General features: G+C 40.2%; 1 protein-coding gene across 11 annotated transcripts in view; it reads right to left on the bottom strand.

Moving 5' to 3' along the window:
• The window catches only part of rapgef2 (Rap guanine nucleotide exchange factor (GEF) 2), a 104,885-nt gene that overhangs the window by 57,337 nt on the left and 30,176 nt on the right, over positions 1 to 17,372 (bottom strand). For 10 of the 11 annotated variants that reach the window (XM_034882920.1, XM_034882921.1, XM_034882917.1 and 7 more), the window contains exons 3-4: positions 15,519 to 15,575; positions 7,465 to 7,548 (exon numbers count right to left, since the gene is read on the bottom strand). In XM_034882920.1, coding sequence (XP_034738811.1) covers positions 7,465 to 7,548; positions 15,519 to 15,575 — 141 coding nt within the window. Of the gene's footprint in view, positions 1 to 1,672; positions 1,943 to 7,464; positions 7,549 to 15,518; positions 15,576 to 17,372 lie in introns of those variants that run through there. The other variant, XM_034882922.1, reaches the window with a different exon arrangement.

Below are 17,372 nucleotides of genomic sequence, written 5' to 3'. Positions count from 1 at the left end.
TTTTTCTAACAACTTTACCAAATAGTTTAAGCTTTCATTTTAAAAAAGGTGAAAGCTGAAAGACTACTTTTAAAGGGTGATTTTGACAATAATGCACCTGGATTGTTGTAGCGCTTAAAGATGAAATACAGAAAACTTGTCTGTGTCATAATGTTTTACAAACTCTGGCTGTTTAATACATTTAAACTCATTGACAGCACAGATCCAATGAACGCCATAGAAAACATGATCATTTTCTGTCTGCAACATTTCATTTTGGCATTAATGTCTCCTTTAAGAGCTTGACTGTTGACTGTGGTGCCATTAAAATTGGGTTTGTTACCTACTTTCAATCAACAAACCTTATTGGCATTAGCACCTTTCATACAGGTATTAAAATCCAACTGCAACTGCTTTACATGCAACTGACAAATCAGCAGCAAGATAGTATAAACATTACCAATAAAACAAGATCATTTAAAGATGCTCTACTATTATCCTTTGAAAATGTTCCCCAATGTGCAGCTATCAGACACTCTGTATGAGCTGGTTTCAGACAGGCAGCCAGAATCTAATTTTCAGATTAAACACTGAAGCTGTCTCTCAGTTGACTGACTGATATCTCCACTGGCTCAGTGGCCTCGCATTCCCCTCCCGTCATACAACAAGCTTGGGCGTCTGGAATGTCATTCCACATGCATTACCAGCCTTTCACTCTCCGAGCCCATCAGCCCACCGCCAAAGCCTAAGATCCATTCTGCCGTCTGACTGAACCAGTGCAATCCCTAATCTGCACCCATGGTCTGAGCTGGAGGAGGGTGGAGAGTGCACTCTGTTAATCTGTTTAACTGAGTAAGTGGTGAAAGGGCACACCGGCTTTTTAACCCACAAGACCCTTAAGAAGGACAAAGATTAAACTTGCTGGTTATGCAACACTTTAGAACCAGCACGGAGCAGGAGGGAAGGGGAGGTCAGAGGGGGGAGAGGAGTTCTCAGGAGTGATTGTCAATGAAAACAGCATCCAGGCTTGAAGGGATTACATCCCCTCTGAGCTGCAGTTGACCATCCAACCACCTCTCACCTTGCAAACAAACAGAATTCCTTGGAGGAACGGCGTGGCTGCACCACACACATACCATGGACCTCTGCCCCGCCACTTCTGAAATAGAAGCTCACACTAAAGCCAAGAATGTGCAAATGACTTGTGACTTCAGCTTCCCAAAATACAACTTTACTGACTTCGTAATAGTAAAGCTAAAAGTTGGAGAGTTGGAGAGAGAGAGAGAGAGAGAGAGCGAGAGAGAGAGAGACTAGCCGCTCCAAACTTTTCCGAGACATATGCATCAATCAATCATCTAAACCATTTCAAACACATTCTCCCAACAGCAGGAGCTCCATCTTTGTTTTGCTTTCAAAGTTGCCAAAAGTCTTGTGTAACCCACCCACCCCCCCAGCCCCAAACATAAAGAACACACACCCCTTTTACTGGCAGCACACACTGCACACTGACAGATCCAAAATAACATCTAAGTCGTGTTTCACATTCCAGACTTGAAGGTTTTACTGCAACCAGCTCCCGGCTCGGATACTAGTCAGATTTTTAAATTACAACCAAAAACAGGGGGTTTTCGGCAGAGCTTCAGTGAGCCATACACAGGAGTTAAGTGCTGCCTGCTGTAGTCTGAACACTCACCATCGACTCTCCAAACTGCTCCCAGAGTGACAACACCAACAGATAAGATAAGAGGATCCCTTCTTCTAAAATACCCCACTGCCGTTAGTCCACAGTCAGTCTGATAAGCATGGTCCAGGTCTCGAGACTTTGGTGTGACTGCGGCATATCGTCTTGCGCACACCAGTGTTGCTGTCTGAGAATGGGAGTGTGTGGCTCTAAAAGAGTGTATGGATCAGTCTCTGCCCAATGGCTCTGCCCCTTTTTCTCTCCCTCTCTCTCTCTCTCTCTCTCTCTGTAATGTGGTGGGTTGACTACAGCCAGCCTTCCAGCATACGACTCACTTCCTGCTACAGAGATAGAGTGTGTAAAAGGGTGGGGTGTGTGTTCATGTCTCTCTCTGTGTGTGTGTGTGTGTGTGTACACGCGAGCGCTGAAAATGGACCGATGGGTAGTGGAAAGCCTCTGTTGTCCCCCTTTGGTAAAAGTTACTCATGAAATTCTTTATAATGAATTCTGTAGAAATAAATCAAGTTTGCCAGTTTTTTTGTCAGCTGAAATATTTTATCACAAGCTTTCTATCAAAATTTTAAATAATCTAAACCAAAGCCACGATAACCTTAATGAACCTCAGAGCCAGGAAACCCTTAAACAACACTCTTCACAGGCTGTGTACAAATCTGTGGAGTGCCCCTTTAAATCTAATTACATCTTTGAGTCTTACATCAGAGCAGCTTGTGAACTAACTGAACTATTTAGCATCGGTTCAGTTCAATTCCACATTTAAATGAGCCTATTCAAAAAAAGTTATTTATAAATGTTTATCTCCAAAAAGAGAAAAAAACAGTTCTCATGGCTTGCACAACCAGTTTTGGAACTATACGTGATTGTAAGTATTGTGAAGTCACCACAAGTGATCACATTAGCTTTTATTTCAAGTAGTAAAAAATGAAATGTTGAGTTAGTATACCACATCTGTATAATAGTAAATGTTTTTATCCACGTGAGGGGTAAAAAACCTATTACTGCCTGTCGGCTTCCACTGAACATACACTACAGTATAAGAGCAATACTGAGAAGACATGAGTGAGATCTGTATTTGCTTTACTACAGAATAAATGATCAACGGTTCAGTTTGTCATCTAGTCATAGATGACGCCGCCTGGGCGGCTGCTGGTTGTCAGAAATGATTCGATGCTTTACTGACCTTTTCTTCAAGCAGTTCACACAAACAAAAGCGATGAGTCTGACATTCCTCCGCTAACTTGAACCCTGGCTGCTGATGGATGCAGATTCAGCTAAGAGTTGGGGTTTTTGTTAGCCAATATACGGCTGATGATCAGCAAACTGTTCAGTGTTACAGTGACCGGAGGTAAAGCCCTGACAGGACTCAACTGTTAGTGATAATAAATGGAGGCAGCAGCATGGGGGGTGGGGGGGGGGGGGGTAAAAACCAGACCAGGGTTAATGAAGTGTATATCAATTTAAGAGTTAACATGCTACGTGACACAGACCAATAGAAGCACACACAGCTCTATCAACTGTAAAGTATAGCGAAGCTAAGCATAATTATGTTATATTTTCATTCATTGAGTCAGAAGCATACCAAATCAATCTTAACTGTGGCTACTTGTGTCACCCTAGAACACACATGTATGTATACTACACACCAAACCTTTTTCATTTCCTATGACACAGTATGGGCAAGACAGAGCCTACCTTCACTAATATGTGATGATGAATGAAGTCCAGGTTCAGTTTCATTCAAAAAACTGTTCTAAACATTTGTCGTGGATGCTGCCAAGTGGAAAAATCAACCCGGTCCCTTGTGCCTCACTGGTGTTTGTCAAAAACGATGCAGTCTATGAAAGTTCTGAATCCTACAGAAGCCTGCCGTGTCTCTTAGCCGAGTCTCTTAGTGGTCGTCTAATCTGTCGAAGATCATTATCATGTCTCCTCACCCTGCCTGATTTACTGATTTCCTTTAATTGCATGTTTTACACAGCATTTGTTTCTACAGGCTTTAAATCTGTCACCCGCTTACTAAGATGTATTTATTTGGCTTGTATTTGATTTCACGCTGGCCTCTGGCCTTAAATAAAGCACAGAGCTTTAGCTTCTTCACTTAATGACCGAGTCATTCCTCTTCCCCTGGATCACATCTCACTACACGGACCAGTGATGGGAGGGGGGAGCAGAGGGAGAAAAGCACTGAGTGAATGATGGAGGCATATCAAGTTTTCAACTTTGCTGCCAGAGTAGATACGAGCAGCCATTTCTGGGTAGGGCCTGTCTGAAACCCAATTCCACCACATCTTTGAAAGCTTCATGAAGTCCCGCTGGACTCCATTCAGTTCCTCGTGTCACAGCCAATTTCCCCTCCAAGCCCTTTAGCCCTCATCATTTCTTTTCTGTCTTTGTCGCAATGGCCATTAAAAAACATTTAATGGCCATTCCAAGTATGAATAAAAAAAACATTGAACAATAAAATTGAAAGTGGTGTTACATAGTTTAGAAATGACACGAGAGTTTAGGCTTTAAGAGGCTGGTAATGAGGAACTGCCTCAATATGTAAACAACCAGTCAATATTCAAACATGTCACTGTGATAAGATACTGACAGACCTGTTTTAGTGGGATGTGTAACAGTTATGTATCCTCCTGTGAGTCAGATGGCTTCCAGTTATAGACTGACGTTATCATACTACGCTGTTTTAAAGAATTTATCTGGTACTGTTGCTGTTTCTTCAAACACGGTCATGAAAAGAAAGGTTCTTCTATTCCTTCTTGATTAGAAAATGTACACTGACATTTGAGTTGACATTGAGATTAATGTCCAGGGGGTCCTTGAAAACTTGAATCAGAATGTGTCATTATGAATGTGTCATTTAAAAAATGTCTTCTTGTCACTAGGGAAATAGGTCTTGCTTCATTTCCTCTCAAAGACTGATGTTTTTTAATGCGGGAGCCATACATACCAAGGTCTGTGGAACATTCTAAGACTATACTAGAGTGCTAAGTAGAGTGTAAAAGTGTTCTCTTTATATCTTTAAACTGGACTTACAGTATCAGGTCATATCACGAGCCCTAGTCAATATGCCTTTGCTGATAGCAATTTGCATCTCTGGACATTTGAATGAGTCTTTATATTTGCAAGCTGGGTGGGGTTCATACACTAAGGTTTAGGCCACTGAGAGTATTTGATTTAAGGTTATGGAAAGATTGCAGTCATGGTTGAAAGAAACCTACATTAAATGTTGGTGGCGAATGGGATGCAGTTAGATATATCTAGATGCTGGAACATGCAGCCACTTTCTTGACTGACTGTAGCTCAGGAGAGTAGGAGATTGCGTCGTCAGGTGGCTTTCCAACTTTCATTGGACGATAGCACAATGAACAACAACCTCCATTCGGCGGGTCGGCATTGGTTGTCAGTAACTGTCCATCTTCTCCTGGCTTTTGCCCAGCCCCTCCCGCTTGTTCCAGAGCCAACAAGAGGCTCTTTCCACTGCCTGTCAGTTTGCACTTGGTTGATCTCGCTGTTGCTATGCTCCTTAACATTGTTCCTAAAACAAATTCTTCTGCTTTGTATTTTGATTTAAGTGATTCTGATTAAAAGTGCTTTCTGTGCATCATGAATATAATTCAGTGCAGTTCACAGAAACAAGACCTGTGTTGAGCAGTGCAGTTGGCATCACTCTAAGAAGAATTATCAACCAGATACAGTCTCGTGCAGCAGAGTGGACACATTCTTCCTAGCTCCATATGCTTAGTAAACATTTTCACAGCCCTCTTTTCCCCAGTGACTGCAGTTGGGCATTAATCTGCCAATACCTGCAAATCCCCCCGCTGGCATCACACACACACATTTTCACCTTGGCGAAACTGAAGAGGTTATCTTTAAGAGGGGAGCTGCTTTGTGGCTCATTTCCAATCGAGTCTTGAGTTTTATATGCCGCCCACGTTCGTGTGAATCCGGAGAATGACCGCGGCCAACCCCGCAGTACTGCCGGGACACTACAGCGATGGCCCAAGTGCTCTCGATGGCCGTAGGTGTGTGTTATGCAAGACTAATGGATGAAAAGATCATTGTTTTCGAGACACCCACAGAGATGGCTCATGTAACAGAACCACTTGTGAAATCACAGCTTTTTAACATTTGGGTCTTGGCTTCAAAGGTGGTGAACACTGCCATGAGCTGATGGCTGAGAGCTGGAGAGTGGAAGATGAATCTTAAGTCCTCTGATGGTGTCACAGATAATTATTATCCATCATGGGGAGGGCTCTAGTGGCAAACTTGCTTTCTACCACATGTTTCCTAATACACCCTATTAGAAAAAAGGGCTGGGGACATATGTAAATTATGTTTAGAGTGACATCAAACCCTTATTTTAACCAGGAAATATTCCCTCCAATGTTATTAACACCACAACTAAAGTAATTGGCGGCTGGTCAAGACAATAAATTCTTGTAAAACTCTTTATTTCAAGTCCCCATATTTAGCATGTTTAATAATTCACATTTAAGAAATGGTTTGTAACACACTATAATATTGAGTAAAAATGTCCTAATGTAGAGTTGTAAGCTTAAAGAAAGATTTTCTGTTTAGTGTTCATGTTATTTTACCAACTGGATGGGTCGCAATTCCACTAGTTTACCTTCCTCTTTTTGTTTTGTACTTTTTCCTGGAGAGGCGACCATTTTCCTCGCTCTGTTAACTTTCTGTGCACCAAAAATGATTTTTATAAGTTATTTATTTTTGTACATAAATCTGCTCACTGGGTGAGATGTTTTTAAAGGCACAGTAGCTTGCAATGCTTGCGTTTACTGTGTACTGTTTAGACTTTTCCGCACAAACAGGATTTATTTAAGAGATGTCCTGAGAATTCTTTGTTTCTCTACGATTGCGGGTATTTGGGTTTATGCTTGGCTATTTTTCTGCTGGCTGTCATTTTTATCATCCTGTATTCTCTTTTTATTTCAAGATATTTTTTTGTATCATTTTGTAACATCAGTGTGCATTTCATCTTTACTTCCCTCTTGCTCAGGACTTTTTGTTGGGGAGGCACAGAGGGAAGTTATGCAAGAGAGAACCTCTAAATGCTTTGTTTCTCCAGAATTGCAGGATGGTTGATGATGATGTATACTTTATTAATCTGCAAGGGGAAATTTCAATGGTTACAAAGGTTATGCTGATGCCATCTCTGGTGCCTTGCAATAAAATGCAAAAACACACAGAAAAGAGAAGAACTACACACTGTGTATAGGAAGCACTGCGATATCAGACTTTTTTGGGGATTATACCAGCAAGCAGTGGTAATTGAAATTATGTGTACCAATTTGCGGCAAAATATTTGAGATGTTAAAATATTAACATTTTGTTAACTGGGACTTTTTTTTAAAATAAATATTTTACTTTTCTGAAACAAAAGTTGAAAAAAGGTGGCAGCAGCGGTCACTTTCTCCTGTGATAGAAAAAGGAATTTATCAGATTTAAACTTTTCCTTTTTAGAAACACAAACAAGCAGGTGTGCCCCTTGAAACCTTATCTCTGCAAACAATGTTAAAAAAGACAATTTGGGTAAAAGCCATCACTTCTGTTTACTCCTTTGGATAAGAGCAAGTTGATAAGAAGGGGAACAACGTTTTTTTGAGATAGTATAAATTAAAATTGGCTCTTGCTCAGTGTAGGATTAGCTTTATCTCCCTATGTGACTCCTCTAAACAGACTTTGAAAAGTGAAAGCTGCTCAACGGTTAGTGCCAAGATCAAGCCTTAAGAACGCCACTGAACAAAAATGGCTGATGATCCTACCTGCTTCTGGGAAGGAACATGGACTCCTTGATGAAGACTGAGCCGGACAACAGGATGTACCAACAGCTTCCAATGTCGTCAGGGCTGGAAGACAGAAAGAGAGACAATGAGCACAAGTTATCACAGAATGGATCTGGGCACGCGATTGCCAAAGGCCTGAGTATCTATCTCGACTGGCATGATGTATGTTCTAGCATTCCAGAAGTATCGCTCAATCCAGAACATCAGCAGACTCACTACAATTTCATTTATTCACCCCTGTGAAAACGCACCACATGAAAATAATTAACAGCCCTTTATGCACTCTCTGCCCCATAAAAGCAAAAGGCACATACATGATCTGGGAGTGCTCTCCCATTGTTCAGTTCTGGAGCGGTAACACATCTAAAATGTCCGCCTTGTTTAATGTTATTGTGCCTGTTACTGTCAATGTCTTGATTCTGAAAGATCTGTTAGCACTTCAGCTGACAGATCATTCAGCAAAGAAAAGGATTGCAATCCGTTGGAAACCACCTCAAAACCTCTCTATCTGCACGTAGACCCTTTCCTATTTGGATGTGTTCTACATGGAACTCTCCACAGAGCACATCCATAGTGCGCCTGAAAAGACCTGGGACCCTTGGCAGAGCATCGTTGACTCTGTCAGGTCCCTGTAGCCTTGTGCCACAGCCCCGTCCTCCCTCCCTCCTGTTTTCCCTCTCTGTGTTGTTTGGCCATGGGGCACGCTCCTTTGTCCCAGCATAGTAATTATAACGGTTTGTGAATGTTTATGGTTTTTCAATTTAAAAAAAAAAGAGAGAGAGAGAGCATGAATGAACTGATGAATCATCGCTTATCCTCCCACACTCATGGCCCTGCTGAAACACCCAGACGAGGAAAATGGGCATCACAGACAAAGTAAACTCAGACTGACCTCTGGATGATGTAGCTGTCTGTCAGCTTCTTACAACATGAGTGGTAAATAAACACAAGTACACAAAAAAAAATTGCCACCACATTTACGCTACACTTATGGCAATTTAATTTGAATTACAGAGACGTTTATGTGGCATAACTAGTGAACCGGAGGCCTTATTAAGGAACATCAAAGATTCTACTGAGGGGAGTTTGCCTTTAGATAAACAACTCACTGAATATGAAATTCAGAAATGAAATTAACACTCAGTGTGAATAAAGCATGCTGGTAAGTTTTAGAGGAAGACACAGTTAAAAAAAAAAAAAAAAAAAAAGTATCAGTTTTGTTTCCTTGCTCATCTAGCTTATCTAAGGACTTTCATGGATACCCGAGGGATTGTAAAGAGATAATCTCACAAGGCTGATATTCACTGAGTCTCCTATGCTCAGTACATAAAGGATTATCAAAGAGGCCGTGTATGTTAACCTATCGAGAACGCAAACACATGCTGTGTACACGGATAGCAAAGTTAATGCGGCCTTTTATTCAAGCAACCAGCCAGAGGGCTCAAAGAACAAACATAACATTCAATCTTTGTGCAGGTCCGTTTAAATATCACAGAGAAAACTGCTCTCTTAGAATAGCTGCGGCGTCTTGTTTTTTTTAAATATGGGATTCCGTGTGATACTAAATCAATTTTGCCATAGTTGAACGCAGCAATAGTGCATGTTTTAACCAACATTTAGGTGTAGTTTTTAAAACTTCCTTGATTGACAGTCCGACTGAATCAAACATGTCACTTCACAGCCCTCTGACAGTAAAGAGGAAGCAGAAACCCAAAGAGGGAAGTACTCTCATGACACGGATACCATATTTCTCCAGGGCAGGGAATTTATCACGAGCACTGAAGTTTCATGACTGGCGGCCAAAAATAAGCACGTCAGTAAACAAAAAACTGCTTTAATCCTGCTCTGATGATTCTTAACAACCAAAACAGCATTTTGGAAAATTAGGATTATTATTGCTAGATTTTAGGATTGACACATTTTTGACACAGACATTTAAAGCGTGTTAATGTTTGCCTTATTTTCTCTTATTGTTTTTACAAAAAATGACTAATCTAGGATACTTCTTTTATTGCATGTCTTTTAAAGTAAATATACTATTCACAATTATTTTCATTATTTGTTATAGTAATAAGGAATAGGGAAATACGCTTGTTTGCCTTAATGAGTGGGTGAATATTGGTCTCATGTCTGTACAGTCTATAGAAAGCTACAGCCAGTAGCTGGTTAGCATAAGCCTGGGAACTGACTCTGTCCAAATGTAATACAATAGGCCTACCAGAACCTCTACAGCTCAGCTTTATAAGCAAGCTTATTAACATTTTATATTGTGTATGTTTTATCTGTTATAAGGGCTCATATGACAGACTATTTCTTGACAAGGCGCTGTAAATTCCAGAAGTCTCTGCTGGTTGCCTCACAACCTCAGAGAGACAACAAGACTCCAGGAAATAGTCTGGCACGCAGACTCCTGATTATCACGATATAGCATTCTTACACTTTGGTTTTTGGATGGATCAAAAAAAGATGATATAAAGTGTTAATTTGTCAATTTGAGAGGTTGGTCTTCAGTCTTAATGCTAACTTGATTTTACAATGTTTTCATGTTGTTAGAACACACATTGCACACAGGCCTGAAATGCACACATGCTCAATATCTACACATGCATAAATGGAGAGAGTGTCAGAGTGAGGGGGCTGCATCGGTCTATGAACAGGCGCCCCAAACAGTTGGGGTTTTGGTACCTTACTCAAGACTATTAACTATTTCTCAAATAGTAGACAAATAACAGTATTTGCCAACTTGTAAAAAAAAAAAGAAAAGAAGAAAATAAAAAGAATAAACACTGGTATTAGCTGTCTGCATCAGTTCAGGTAATACTGCAAAAAATCAGTTATGGTTGCTATGAAAGCACAGCTTGGAAAAGGATGTTTCCCTTTGTGAAACATCAGTCTGTCTGTTTAGTAGTTGGCACTTAAAAAACGTCTGCTCATCAAGCTGAAATCAGACCTTGAACTTGAAGGTGCTCTGGCGTTAATAAGGCAGCAGCATGTGTGATTATCGCTGAACATTTTCAACTGGTCTGAGTGAGACTTTTTAATTGAAACCAGAGGGGAAAGGAAGCAAAATCAATGACCAGTCAGACGACTGGCTTTTGCTTACAGATAAGGTAAAGGACGGGTGCAATTATTAGACACCCGCCCCCACACAGACCCATACTCCCACCCAGCATCACTGTGCTGACTGAGTTTTATTTCTTCTAGTCACCGAGAACAAAGTCTCACCCCTCCTTCCCCCTACCAACACTTTTCCTCGCAGAACTAATGAGGCTGTAGACAGCACACCCTACTGACAGTGCAAAATCCTCCAACAGCATCCATTCTCCTTTTCCTTCTGCTGATCTCCATCCACCTCCCTCCAGACTCGTTACATCCTTTTATGGTTCTTCCTTGCATTCAGAGATGACACACATGAAATGCTCAATTATTAATTGCTGGCACGCCGGTGCACAGAGCGAGGGGAGCCCCGCACATGGCTGAGGGAGAGAAGATCCAACACCAAAAAAGAAGGAGATAGGAGACTCTTATGTGCAGCGACAGCTTGATTGAACTGGGTCACGCGTACTGGAAGCAATCGTCAAACGCGGAAAATCATCCACCAAAAGCCCCTCGGGAAGCCTTCAACAGCGGGGAATCTTGTTGTAACAGTGCCATGGCGCTGGTGGAGTGGGGGGTAAAATGACACAGGAAGGGTAATAAATGAAGTTTTTTTCAGTTTTTACAAAAATATTTTTTTTTGTATTCAAGAATTAAATGCCCTTTCCAAAAATGTGAAACCGAGTCCCGTTTGGCTGTCAAATGAATAGGTAGAGTGAGTCGAGACATTTCCAAGAAATGTTTAACTTTTTACTTGATGATAATTTCTCTAATATTGACACCAATCACACTCAAGTGTCTCTCATTTTCACATGGGTACACAGGGTTTGGACTGCTAATGAACCAAAGAGGAGTGTCTGACAAGCGCATTTGGTGGCCCATTTTAAACAAGTAGCTAAAAAATATATGACCATAAGTTGTTGTTTTTACCATGAAACTATCAAGAGCCTTTTAATGCCACAATGGTGTTGTAACATAAAAAAAACAGCTGCACAGGAGCTTTCGCTCACTCTAAACATCGACCAGGGGTTAAAATATCACCGTTTGCTAACTGTTCTTCTTGTATTATCATGAGAATGGATGCTGTAACATCACAGTAACAATGCTTTTTACCACATCTTTAAAACAAGAAAAATACCAGTAAAAAGTAAAAAAAATATATATATAGATATATATATATATATATATATATATATATATATATATATATATATATATATTTAAAACGAAGAGATTACCACACCTTAATCGCTGTTATGGTTCTCAGAAAAGTGTTCTAAGAAAACAGCTTGTGTGACTTAGACTGAGGCAATCTTTTTTCAGCATTAGCCACACAGATGACGTGTGTAGAAGGTAAATTTCAGTTTTCGTGGGCGCACATTACAACCAACAAATAAAGAAAGGCAATGGAAATAACCTTTAGTTGTTGTGTCTATATCTGCCGAAAATGAGAAGACACTATGCAATCAGTGGATCAAACTGCTTAGTGTACTTGAAATACACTGAACTACACTACAAACAATGACATGGTCACTACTTTAAGACGGGCAGGCTTGGCTTTGAAATTTCTCAAAACAAAAACAAAAAACTGCCTGTATTCTATGCATGGATGCAACTAACAATTACTTTCATTATCAATTAATTTGCAAATTATTTTCTCAATAATCGGTTGGCCGTTGAAACATTGTAATTTTCCAGAGAACAAGGTGACGTCTTCAAATGTCTAGTTTTGTCTGACCAACCTTTCAAAACTGAATGAAGATATTCTGATTTTTTTTTTTAAATCAGCAAATATTTAGCTTTGTAAACAGAAGATAATGTAGAAGTGGTGCATTTTGTTTTTGATGATTCTTTTTCATTAGTCAATCATCAAAACTGTTGCCAAATGGTGTTTTTGTCTTTCTGTGACTAAATTATATAATTGTCTAATTTTTCAGCTCGAATTCAATGGAAAATGTACACTATTTGATTCTAATGCCTGTAGTTTGATACTAAAAAAAACTTCCAAAACAAGCTAGTTCTACTAATTGAGCAAAAAACTACAAACAGCAAAACACCTTTGCATTGCACATCTATAAACATTTCATTTAGACCACACAGACCAGTGAGGGTCAAGGGCTGCACTGAAAGAGCTGACATAGGAGAGGTTAAATGCTGACCAGAAGGTACTAACCCTCATCACCAGCTACAGTTTAATGTGCCATCTCAGGAGGGCTGTAGCACTATAATCTCTGGATGCTCTCACAGCATGGGCTGTTTTCATGAGATATTGATTGTGACTGGGTTGCTTGTGTGTGTGTGTATGCATGCATGTAGTGTTAGCGCTCTAGCAATCTAGAGCCCCAGGCTGAAGAAAACAAGTACTGTCAGGGATAGTCAGTGTGAGATTGTGAGAGAGTCATTAACTAGGTCATTTGTATGAATCGGAGTGGTTTTATCCAACATTATGGGTGTCTGTATATTGGGAAAATAAATTAATAAATATGAAGCATAGATTTAGTTCTATGTAAAATGTTCTTCTATTGGTCTGGATGGCGTCGTCCATTAAATCAAGGGAGGACTTTCCAGAAAGATGGCTGCCATGGATTGCTAGCTTTAGATTTCTGCTATAGATTAGACAGAAAAATAGAAATCAAACAATAAATTGATTATCTTATCCACTGTAAGGATTTGGTGGTATTCTGTGTCTGTGATTGGGAACTAAACGTATTATGGACTGGTGTTTGGAAAAAGAAGTGATTTGAAGTGACTACCTCCGGCTTAAGAAAAATGTGGCGGCAAGGTTTTTTTTATTTTCTGACATTTTAAAGAATGAATCAATAAGGAAAATAATCATTAGTTTCAGCCTCAGTTTGGTCATCTGTGTTTCCCAAAGCATCCAGTGGGATTCCAACATTTTTCATACTAGTTTAAAAAAAAACACAACATTTGAGTATTTCAGGGACCACCAGTGTTATCTGATTATTTCATCTATTAAATATTTTTGGAAACTGAATTTCCAGAAAATGTACTATATCAATTATACAGTGTAGTCCTTGCAACATCTAAATCACATTTACTCCCACCCCTGGGAATATCCTCCCTCTCTCCTTTGGTTTACCTCCCTTTGCTTCCACACCAACACATAGGCCAGACATAGTAGTTAAACTATGGGAAGGAATACTCCCTGCAAAACACAATTGTACATGTAAATGTAAAGTTAGTAGCTTTGTAAAAATTATTTTTTCTTCAAGGAAATTATCTCTCCTTACAGCCTTCTGACGTATGACTCAATACACAGGCTATACAATTTTTACAACTTAATAGAGATACTATCACAATTAAATTCCCCCATTGACTTTTAGAGCCCTCGATTCCCAGCAGATTACTGCTGTTGTTATAAATAGAGGAGGAAATGAAGGAGGGCTTTTAAAAGCTTGTATTTTCACAAGAGGAGGTTGATTAAGATCTTGCACAGAAGGAAAGTCAATCTGATCTGCTGGCGTTTAACACCCAGCTCTTATCAGGAAGAACCCTGACAGACTTAGTATAGGATCACATATGCATGCACGCAAATCCTACACATTCACACAGCTGTACCTACTGTAAACACATGCAAATTATGTTTATGTGTCAGTATCATTAAATACATTTTCTCTGTGGCAACCAATGTTGAGGAACACATTCATGCCAAAGTCCAACAGAGTCCAAAGTAAAGGCCGTTTCATGGTTGTGCGGAGGTCCCACACACCGTCAAACAACCATCAAACGGCCTTAACTCAGGAAGAGGGACGTTTTGATCCATGTCACCGCACTGGTCTGAATAAGGTATTAGACTGCTTCCACAATAAGCGCACAAAACAACAGTGTACATACTTAAACTGTGTGCATTCACATTGGTGTTTTCATTAGTATTCCTTTTTCTACAGGAATTAGACTAGATTATCCAAGAATGTTTGTTATGAAAGTGATCTTCTTAGCTCTATGTTGGGCTGTGAGTGTGTGCAGTGACTGGTGTGGGGGGACCTGGGGTAATCTTGCTGAAACTGTCTGAGTCTATTATGCGACCACAGCCTAATCTGCATTCCTATTGTTTAATCAGCTCCCACACCGCCAATGGGCTTCTAATGAGGTGTTGACTGACTCCCCCCCCCCCCCCCCCCCCCCCCCCCCAAACACACACACACACACACACACACACACACACACACACGATCATGACGGAGAAGGGACAATGCGCCCACTGTAGCCCCTCGAGAGGCTGATAACATTAATTAACAGCTTTAATTCTCACAATGGGACGTCGATATGTGAAAGCAGTCAAACACTGGGTGTTCTCTCTGGTCACTACAGTTGTGGCTTCAAAAAAAAAAAAAAGGTCCAAACACACTTAGACACTGTCAAGAATCTGTCAATACAGCTTTCCGATAACATTAACCCTCCACAGCACCCAGCTGAAAGGAGGAAGCGTGTTAGCATTACCACTAGTGACTAGCTAGCACTAAAGAAAATGCATTTAGGCTATTATACAGTCTTTCTTTAAGGTTTCAGTACACAATGACTTATTGAATCAAGGTAAATTCAGACTGTAAATCCCTTCTAGGTTTGTTTCTCCCCCCAGCTGTGATGTACAATGGTTTGGTGTGACATTGATACACACACCTTCATAAAAAGGCATTGACTGACTGCTTCCTTGCTTTATGGACATTTGTTTTCATTTAACTTACCCAGGTCACTGCGTTGTGTGGACCCGGCATGCCTCAGCTCATCAAAAACTGAGTAACGGCCCGGGCCAATGTGTGCGATGAGCCCACAGAATTAGAATAGTGTTCCAAATGGCTGTCTGCTTTTGTTTTTCATGTGTTCATGCATCAGTAGAGATGTTTTTAATCACATATCATCAATAATATCCATTTACACACGGGGGCATCAACACACATGTGGTTCCTGATACTTACTAGTATAGCACTTCATTGGCCTCATGTCTCTCATAACGCACCGTCTCACACATTATCCTGCAGGGACAGAGAAGAGAGGGAGGGGAGAGTGGCAGTCAGAAAACAATAGGAGGAAATAATAACGTTGGTTGGTTAGCAATGGAACAAAAGAGAAAACAAAAGTAATAGATCCAGACATAGCTATGATAAGGATGTAGCTTCAAGTACTACATGCTAAAGAAATGCCAACCCATTTTTTGAAAATACATCTACATTTCCCAAAATGACTTTTAATCCACATCAGTGACACGTGACAGTTGTTCTTATTTTGATGCAGATTGTTGATGAGAACAGCAACTTCACATTAACAGCATAGCATGACAGTCTCATGGCTGCAATGCATTGTGGTCTTTTGAAGCTACTGCTCAAAAGGGGAGTCAGTTGCGGATCAGTGGATTTGTCCTGGTTAGTTAAGTTTGTTACAAAAAAGCAGTTAATATTTTATTGCAAAATGGCCAACACCAAAATATGACATTCACTGCTAAAATATCAGATAGTTTCACTGCTATTATTATCCTGATATGATTGTTAAATATTTCATGGGTATTACATTGTCACTGTTAATGAGGGCCACCGTAGTGTCTCACAAGTTTAAATGAAGGTCATTGATTGATGGTAGAACCTTTTTTTTACGCTCTAGCTCTTTCTTTTAGGTGTTACTTATGAAATCGGGTGTGGCTGCTTTATGTTGTAATGGTGCTACACACACAGAAAGGCAAACTGCAAATGACTGCTTGTCATTAGTAGACCCACCTTTTAATCTCGCTTTTTTTTGTGGGGGAGGGGGGGGGGGGGGGGTAAACTTTTATTGTCAGTTCTGAAGTTTTTATTTTCACTATATATTTTATAGTTTCATATTTTTATGATTGTGTTGGTTTGTAACGTTCCATGGTGCGGTTGCCAAACTTTTTTTTTCATATTCACTTTTATTGTTTGTTGTTGATGACAGCACTGAGGAAAAGTTGGGAGACAGTTACTCATTCACTAGTCTATATCCACGGCTTTCCACTTCCGGGAAATTCCTCTGGATGCATGTCTTTTTGCCGATGCTGTCCCCGTTTTCTTTGTGTTAAAATTTTAAACTCTGGTGGATTTCTGAGGACTATGGTTAACTGCTCCTCAAATCTCTGCAGGGTACATCCAGACAGCTAGCTAGACTATCTGTCCAATCTGAGTTTTCTGTGGCACGATTAAACAACTTTTAAACGTACAGGTCCCACCAAAACAAGTTCCTTTCCGAGGTAAAAATAATAATCATGTTAAAGTACTGTAATCATTCAACCAAAGATTTAACTCATATCTTTCTCACTCAGCTCATTTGTAAGCGTAAATAATGGTTTGAATTTTTCAAATCAAAGATATCTGATTTTTTAATCAACCCCCCCCACCACAACTTAAAAAGTCTATAAAAAGTCAACCACATCAGGCGTTCCCAGGATGTGTTCAGAGAATACAAATGCACTTCAACTTTACAGACAGGCAACCATAGTAAACAGTAGCTGATCAAAACACAAAAGGCTTCAAAAATAGCTGGGGGCGGCCATCGTGGTGCAGCCCCCCATTGCACAACGGCAGAGAAAAACCATCCCAGCTCTAAAGAAGTCGCTGTGAAAAAACATCTACTGAAGAAAAACAACACATTCCTCCCAGATGAAATGTGGAGAAAAGAACTATACCATAATCCCATCGTTAGCAGGATGGCTATAACTGGCTGGGAAATGTGTTTTTTTTAAGTAAAAAAAAAAAAAGAAGCTATGTTGGCAGGAGTGGTGGATTGGTCCGTGCGACCATGGGGACATTCCTCAGGATCCAAAC

The sequence above is a fragment of the Etheostoma cragini genome, chromosome 10 (assembly GCF_013103735.1).
Source record: "Etheostoma cragini isolate CJK2018 chromosome 10, CSU_Ecrag_1.0, whole genome shotgun sequence".
NCBI lineage: Eukaryota > Metazoa > Chordata > Actinopteri > Perciformes > Percidae > Etheostoma > Etheostoma cragini.
The sequence above is the reverse complement of the archived record's forward strand: the minus strand, read 5'-3'. Positions and strand labels throughout refer to the sequence as shown.